Raw genomic sequence first — 8,770 nt, forward strand, 5'->3', positions numbered from 1 at the left:
TTTATTCCCCCTTTTACAAGAAACAAACAAACAAAAAAAACCAGCCAGGGTATGCAGACATCCGGACGCAGGAAATTATGTTGTGAAGGTAAATTAGAAGTCCTTTAAGGTGCGAAGCGTGAATGGCTACGCCTCACCGGCACACTTCCAGCAGCAAGCAGAGGTGCAGCACGCTAAAGGCGCCCCGCCTGCCCCATGCCCGGAGCCCCGAGCCCTGCCACATTCCCCTCGGGGCAGGGGAGTGTGCAACACAGCTGCCCGATTTGACGTCTTTTTCCCAGTGACAGAATTTAATTTGGAGCACAGGATACAAACATCCTTCATAGATGAACCCCCTTTCCACTCTGCTGCTTGGCAGAGTTCCCGGGCTCATCCCTGGATGAGTGGAGTCAGGGTCTAGGGGTGAGGCCCAGAGAGCCTGTGTTTTCACAAACAGTTGATTCCGAGGTGCCAGCAAGCCCCAAACCACTTCCCCGGCGTGGCCCAGTGTCCCGGGGGCAGAAGCGCCCAGTGAGAGCTACTGCCTGAGAGCCAGGACACACACTTCGAGGACATGGGAACCACAGGTTGCGGGGGGCAGCAATGCGAGGGGCCCTTGGGGAAACCGAGAAAGTCTGTAAGAGAAGGGGCGGGCAGTTACAGCGGGCAGCGCATCTGTGCAGCGGCCCATCTGCACGATGGACTTCTCTTTTCCTTTATTCCTAAATTATTCTGAATGTAATTTTAATTATAATTGACATTCAGTGTTACTTTCGTTTCAGGTGTACGAGTCAACCGATGTTTATGTGCCTTACGAAGTGTTCTATGACAAGTCTGGTACCCACCTGTCCCCCTATGTCGTCATTACGATGCACTGGCTCCTTCCCACGCTCTACGTTACGCTCCCGACTTATTTCATAATTGGAAGATGGACTTTTCCAGCACAAGGGGGAACAGGGTGCATGGTGGGCCAAACCAGGGCTGGTGTCATGCGAGGTGGACGGCAAGCAAGGTGGTGGCAGGAGAGCAGCTGGAGGCCGGGCTGACGTGGTTCCAAGGGATGAGGGGGCGTGGCTGGGGCCCTCCCGCCTCCCCTTTGTGAGGACCCTGGGCCCCTGGGAACCTAAAGTCGTGACCTTCTCGGGGGGCCTTGACTCGATCCCACTTTGCACAGTCCCTCTGCCACATGAAGCAACATGTCCCGGACTAGGATGGGGACACCGCTAGGGACCATTATTTAGCTGACCAGTCAGATCACCCAGGGCCTGGGGGAGAGACCAAGACAGCAGGGAGACCGGGGGATGGAGAGGCCAGCCCTACTCGTCCTCCAGGGCACGGGCAACCCAGCTGCAAGACCGTGGGTCCGGAGTGTCAGTTCCAACCCCGGGGCCCTGAACAGCAGGCAACATCAGCCCCAGGGGCAGAGGGGAAGGGTCCAGTGTCAATGTGGGCTTTGCAGGTTGATGAGAGGGAGCCACGTCGGTGAACATGGGCAGTACCAGCTCAATCCAGGGTCCCCACTAGTAGCTGATCCCAGGATGTGGTTAAATGTGCCTGGATGTTGTTGGGGACAACCCTTGTGAGAGGGACCAGGGGTAGAGGGGAGCTGGGAGATGCCACGTGGGTCCGGCCCTGACCTAAGGGCCAGGGAGGAAAGGCCGGATGGAAGTGGCTTAGAACGTTCAGCAAGGCCAGTCTCCGGCCTGGGGGACACTCCAAGGGGCGCAGAGGGAGGCCTCCGCTGCCTCGAGAAGCACAGGGAGCCTCCAGGAGCGAGGTCGAAGTCAAGTGCGAAAGCAAAGGCAAAGGGAGGTGGTCAGTCACTGGATACTCGGCACCAGGCAGCAGATGCCAACACAACGCTTCCCAGAAGCCATTCCACCCAAACGCCGACGGTACGTGCAGAGCTCGTGCTCGGCTGCGGAGAGCAAACAACTGGAACCGACAAAATGCCCACCCGAGGGGGACTGGCCAAATACCTGAGGCGAGGCCTTCCTGAGCTCACGCGGACAGCTGTCACGAGACCGCTACACCCACGAGCAAGTCGCGGCAGCCTTACTACACTCGATCACCAGTGATTTCGACGCACAGAGCAAAACCTCAAAGGATAGACACCAAACTGATCTACAGGGAGAGACAGTGTCCCTTTTAACTTAATAAACACCTAGTATATTACACAGTTAGGGGGGTAGTTTTATAAAGATTAAAAGTTTCACCCCCAATATGAAAAATATCCGAGGATGAAATATTGAGTCGTTTGGGATTTCTCCTAGCCAAAGCTGACCTGTAGGACAGTCACCAGATTCCCCCCACTGCTGACATCATCCTTGCCGTATTTAAAGACGATAATTCAAGCTCACCAAAAACGTGTGAATTAGACCACTGTTTTTCAAACTTTTGGGACTCATTTTAAGAGACATGTTTCCCATGGTAACCCAACACACACACATGAACATGCTTGGCATCCATAAGCCGAAATTACAATTTTAAGGAAGTTACTCTACTACGTGCTGCATGCAGTCTGGGATTTTCCAGTAGTTTTTTTTTTCCCCCACATGAATTCATGCCCGCCTAAGGGGTCACAGGCCGAGGTTTGCAAACCGGGAGCGCTCTGCTGCTCACAGACGCCTGCACTGAGTCTCTCACTGCCCTCATAAGCACTAGAAGGGCGGGCCGCCACGGCCCCCACTTCTCAGGTGAGGAAACAGATCAGGGGCCCTCCCCAGGTCACCCAGTGACACAGGCCCTGCCACTACACCATCCTGCCTTTCCCCATGGCCTTTAATTAAAGCCATTCCTAAGGCTCATTTCTATGGTACCGCACAGAAGTTTTAAGCTAAAAGCTATCATAAAGCAAACTTTTGGGGGGAACAGTATGGCTGCAGAAAAAGCACATTGGCAGGAGTCCCTGTTGGGGTGTGGTGGGCTGGGAGTAGGGGTAACTAGGAGAGCATCTCAGCAGTCATTGGCTGAGCTCCCACAGGGATAGAGATGCAGGGCTGCCGTCAGAAGTGACACCGCAGTGATGACCCTTGAGATGGTGATGATCTTCTGATGACAAAACCATGGGTTCCATGTCCTGCCAGGAACTACCAATGAGTCAAGGGGAAGGTGCACGTGGGAACCTGGGATTTTTGAGGACATCCAGCACCAGCCTGGCCCTGCGCTGTTAAAAAAAAAAGCTTCCCCCATCAAGATCCCCATTTAATGGGCCGCAAGCCTGTGGGGAAGGCGCCATTAGTTACCACCAGTTCCAAGTGCAGAAACCACAGGTCCCAGCACTGACAGACATACCCTCTGAAAAACCAGGTGTCCTCACCAGAGTGTGTGTCTCTGCTGAAAAGACCCAGTGGCCCATCCCCAAATACACTGCTCAGTGACTCCCCTGGACAGATGGGGCAAAATTGGGAGGTTAACCAGTGCAAAAGAGAAATCTGAGGGTGCAGATCCAGTTTGCTCAGCCAGCACTCAGGAGTAAAGGCCAACCTGCTCCTGTCACCTCAAGAAACCGCGGATCAGAAGAGTTAGCTGCACACTGTAACCGCTGCTATTAGGGAGAACTCCCGACAGGAGGCTCAGCCCGAGAAAGGGAAAGGTGACAGAAACGAGCGAAAATAACCCAACCACCTCTCAGCGAGGTCACACCTATTCTAAAAAAGTGCTACAGAGAGGCAGGGACTCGGGCTCCCAGCAGAGGGACCTGGGCAGAGGGTGCCCGTGTCTCCCAGCAAATTCAACCCCCTTGCACCTTCCACCGGTCAAGCCCGACTTCCCGGGCGCCATTGCCAGGGCCGGTGAGCATCCGGAACTGGGACCCGCACCGTCTGGAGCAGCGAGGGCGGCCTCTCTCTACGCAGCCGCGAACCCCAGACTTTCCTTCATGTCCCATTGTGTAAGGGAGGGCTTGAGCCTCTTCCATAAAGCCAAAGGCCTGGCGGCCACTAACTGTCCCCACCCCTCCTAAATCTAGGTCACAGGTTGGGGGAAGGGGAAAAAGGAAGGAAATGGTGCCCACGTTATAATTTTTATTTCTGCAAAACCTTTCCCTCGCCGGGGCTTTTGGGTCTCTGCTTGAAGCCGGTTTCCCCATTTCGGGACCCCGAAGAAGCTTCGTTATTTTGGCCTGGGGCACGCTTTGCCACTAAGAGGGGCGGCCCCGTCTTCCAGGGGACACGGGCCCAGGAGGCAAGGACCGGTTAGTGGCCAGGCCCCGGGGGGGGGCGACCAGGACCGCACTAATCCCAGAAGGTTCCTCCGGGAGCGGTCCGCAGACAGCAGGGTCCCCTGACCAGGAGTACAGAGACCTGGGGCGGGGCCGGGGACCCCGGATTTCGATCCAAAACACACTCAAGGGGACCTGCGAAGTCTCTTCCGGGGTCAGCTGCAGGGAGGGGGAGGCGGGCCCCCATCTCCTAGTGGGTAAACTGAGGCTCCGGTGGGAGGCCACTAGCGGCACGGCCCCTAGGCAAACCGATACTCGAGGGGAAGGGGGGTGCGAGAGCCGCAGCTTGGGGGCCTCCGGGGTCTCGTCTGAGGCCGCCTTCGGGCCTCGAGGGTAAACCGAGGCTCGGGGAGGGAGCTGGTACGTGGCGCCCAGGCCGCGGCGGGCGGGGCTCGCGCCGGGCCCGGGCCCTCGGGGGCGAGCTGCAGGCCGGGGTCGAGGGTCGGGTCGCGGGCAGAGCCGGGCCGGCGGCGCGCCAGGCTCACCTCGTCCTCTTTGTGGTTGCGGATGCCGCGCACCAGGTCCTGCAGGTTCTTGTCGAACATGCGGTCGATGCTGCCCTTGACCATCTTGAGGGCCATCGCGGCAGCCGCCGGCGGGCTCGAGCCCCGGGAGGCCCGCGGCAGGGCGCCGTGCGGGGATCCGGGGACCGCGCCTGCCGTCCGCGAAGCGCTGCGCTGCTCGCCGCCGCAGCGAGACGGGTACCCAGGCCAGGCCGACCCCGGTCCGCGGGGTGGCGGGGGTGGCGGCGGCGGAGGCGGCGGCGGCGATGGCGGTAGCGGGACCCGCACAGCAGGCCGCGCTCCCCTCCCCTCACGCTCCGCCGCGCTTGCAAATGGCGGACAAGATGGCGTCCGGTCAGCTGACAGCAGGCGTCGCTCGACGGCCCGCCCTGGAAGCCCTCCTCCCACGGAGCCCCGCCCCCGCCGGGGGGCGGCATCATGTTTCCCTGACAACGCCAGACCTCCCAATGGAAATGCGGACAACGCCCTCTCTGCCCACGCGGCCCCTTCCTCCCGACTGAGCTCTCTTCCCTCTCATTGGTCAGTGTCCCCCGAGCTCCACCCACTTTCCGGTTCCAGGTTCTAACCACGCCCCCTAAGATAAACGTCCGTACCCTGCCCCTCAGCTCAGTGACAGCTGTGGGCGGGGCCTTCTGTGGGCGGGGCGCCCACGTGGAGCTCCTCTGGCTAGTTTCTGGAGAAAAATCCAGTTCCGCATTTTCTGATTCTAAAAGCTGACGTCGCTTGAGAATCTCCAAATCCGACGCTGCGGTGAACGGATCATGCGTCTCCTACACGTCTCACAAATTCCTGTGATATTTGCAGGACAGGGATAACCACGGCCCAGAGCTAGGACTCCAACGAAGTCATTCATTCAACATTTACTGAGGGCCTACTATGTGCCATGCGTGGTAAGAAGCGCTGGACACACAGCAGTGCATGAGATACACTTGGTACTTTCCCTCCGGACACACTATTAAGAGAGTAAAAAAAGCAAGCCACAAACTTGGATAAGATATTTGCAATACATATCTGACAAAGGACTGCTAACCACAATATGGTTCAACAAACAGAAAACAAAGCAGATCAGAACAAAAATTCCCACAAATCATGAAGAAAAAGACGACCAGTTAAAACATGGCAAAACATGAACATGTACGTCACAAAAGACATCCAGATGGCCAATGGGTAAATGCAAAAGGTGCTCCATTGCATTCGTCATTTAAGCCACAATGCGATACCTCTGTACCCCTATGAGAATGGCTAAAATTAGAAAGACTGACGATGAAGAGTTGCATGGATGTGGAGCACCTGGAACTCTCGCACTTTAGGTAGAAATGTAAAACCACATAGCCACACTAGAAACGTGTCTGGCTGTATCTTTTAAAGCTAATGTATGTATACCCTATGGCCCGGCAATTTCACTACTGTTCCCAAAGAGAATGCATTATTATACCCACCAAAGACTTGGACAAGAATGTTCAAAGTAGCTGTATTTATAGTAGCCCCAAATCCCCAATAATCTAAATATCCATCAACAGAAATGGATACATAACTTGTGACATAGTCACACAATGGCAGATGACGTAGCATTGAAAAAGAACAAATTACAAATAAACAGAACAAAGTGGATGAATTACACAGACGATGTTGAACATAATAAGCCAAACACAAAAGAGTATATGCGCAGTACGATTCTATTGATGCGAAGTTCAATTATAGGACAAACTAATCTATAATGATAAAATTAAGTATTAAGAATGACCAAGATTTTTATGTGAAACGATTCATACTAGAAGACAATGGAATAATATTTTCAAAGTACCAAAAACCAAACAAACAAATAAACGAAACCCTAGAATTCTATACCCAGCAACAGTATCTTTCAAAAGTGAAGGCAGAGTCTATGGCCGTGCCACCCTGAACGTGCCAGATCCCGTCTGATCTCGGAAGCTAAGCAGGATCGGGCCTGGTTAGTACTCGGATGGGAGACCACCTAGGAATACCAGGTGCTGTAGGCGTTAAAAAAAAAAAAAGTGAAGGCAGAATATGTATTTTCAGACAAATAAAACCCGAGCAAATTTACAGCCAGTAGACCCACATCAAGAAAAATGTTAAAGGATGTTCTTGAGACAAAAGGAAAATATTAAACAAAGATTTGATCTTTGCAAAAGAAATAAGAGCACAAGAAATGTTTAAAATGCGGAAAATAAAATTTTTTCTCAATTTATTAAAAAACATGACTCTATAGCAAAAATAACAATGTACTGTGAGATTTATTTTGTAACATATTAAAGGAACACCATAGTACATGTACGAATGGGAGGTGGGAACGGAAAATTACTGTCGTAAGGTAAGGGTCTTACATCACGTGGGAAGTGGTGTATGTTGTAAGCCCAGAAATCAACTGAAGGGGAATAACTAATAAGACAATTATAAGTGCAAAATGAAATAATAAAAAATAATCGATAAGGCAAATGAAGAGGGAAAAGGTTACAAAGAACAGAAGGGACAAATAGCAAATAGCAAGATGGTAGATTCAAAACCAACCATGTTGATACTCGTAATCCATGTAAATGGTGTGAACACTAATTCAATGGTGGAAACTGACGGTACAGATCTACGTATGTTGTCCACTTCAAATATAAAGACACAGATAGTGTAAAAGCAAAAAAAGTAATCAAAACCATTTAAAAATGAACAAGATTGAAGGGCTACCTGGATTTAAGACTTATTGTAAAACCATGGTAATCAAAACAGTGAAAAAACAAAAGTCAAAAAAGTGACCCCATGTTTATATGGTCAATCGATTTACCTCAAAGGTGCCAAACAACTCAGGGGAGGCCAGAAATAGTCTCTTCAACAAATGGCACTGTAACGACTTAATATCGAAATGGAAAAAAAGCTGTCCTTGACCCTTAATGTGTGCCATGTACAAATTTAACTCAGAATGGAGCATAGGCCTAAATGTAAAAGCTAAGAGTATAAAACTTCTGGAAGAAAACATAGGAGAAAATCTTTGTGACTTTGCTTAGGTACAGATTTTTTCGATAGGACACAAAAAAACACAAACCATTTTTTAAAAAAGAATAAGATAGTCTTTATTTAAAAATATCTTCAAAAAATGTTTTAAAAATGACAAGACAGGCATCAACTGAACAAAAAAAGATTCCCAACACGTATATCTGACAGATAATGAGAAAATAAAAAAGAATTTTAAAGTGGGTAACGAATTTGAACGGCAGATACTTCATCAAAGAAGATTACGAATGACCAACAAGCACATAAACAGATACTTGACATAATTAGTCATTAAGGAAGTGCCCCACCCCCTGTGGAATACCATGATATATCTATTAAAAATATTAAACTGAAAAGTCCACTAACTCCAAGTGTTGGTGAAGTTGCAACACAATTGGAACTTTCATGCACCTTTGGGGGAAACACAAAATGGCACAACCACTTTGGAAAATGGACAGGCGGCGTGTCATCGTGTTTAAGACACATCCACCAGATGACCCAGCCACTCCACTCTTGGGAATTTACCCAAGAGAAATGAAAACCTATTTCCAGACAGAAACTCGTATGCAAGCAATCGTAGCCTCTTTATTCATAATAGCCCCAAAGTGGGAAAAAATTCAAGAATCCATCAACGGGTGAGTGGTATATCCACCCAATGGAATAATTCTCAGCAATAAAAAGAGATGAATTACTGATACACGAGACAGTCTCCAAAGCATTATGCCTAGGGAAGGAAGCGAGACCCAAAACACTACATACCGTGTGATTTCAATCTTCGAAATTCTAGGAAAAGGAAAACGATATTGACAGAAAACATAACGGTGGTGGCGTGGAGGCAGGGGTGAGGCGAGGAGAAAGAACTGTGGGCTGATGGACGTGTTTTATATTGTGACTGTGATATAGTTACACAATCGTAAACAATTGCCAACACTCATCAAACCGCAATCTTACGATAAGTGCATTTAATTGCATATAAAGTACATCTCAATGCTGAACACGTATGTCCCTGCTAACTGCGTTCAAAACACACAAAGCAAAGGCTGAC

The 8,770-nt window shown here is 50.7% G+C and overlaps 1 protein-coding gene and 1 pseudogene across 1 annotated transcript in view; one reads left to right on the forward strand and one right to left on the reverse strand.

The window, feature by feature from the left end:
* The window catches only part of AP3D1 (adaptor related protein complex 3 subunit delta 1), a 34,032-nt gene extending 28,983 nt beyond the window's left edge, over positions 1 to 5,049 (reverse strand). Inside the window, exon 1 of the mRNA XM_039839129.1 lies at positions 4,687 to 5,049. Within this exon, the coding sequence (XP_039695063.1) occupies positions 4,687 to 4,782 (96 nt within the window). The 5' untranslated portion in view covers positions 4,783 to 5,049. The remainder of the gene's footprint in view (positions 1 to 4,686) is intronic.
* Positions 5,050 to 6,606: 1,557 nt separating this feature from the next.
* Positions 6,607 to 6,725, forward strand: LOC120583775 (uncharacterized; annotated as a pseudogene).
* Positions 6,726 to 8,770: the final 2,045 nt, after the last annotated feature.

Source organism: Pteropus medius, unplaced genomic scaffold (assembly GCF_902729225.1).
Source record: "Pteropus medius unplaced genomic scaffold, Ma_sr-lr_union100, whole genome shotgun sequence".
In the NCBI taxonomy this organism is placed as follows: Eukaryota; Metazoa; Chordata; class Mammalia; order Chiroptera; family Pteropodidae; genus Pteropus; species Pteropus medius.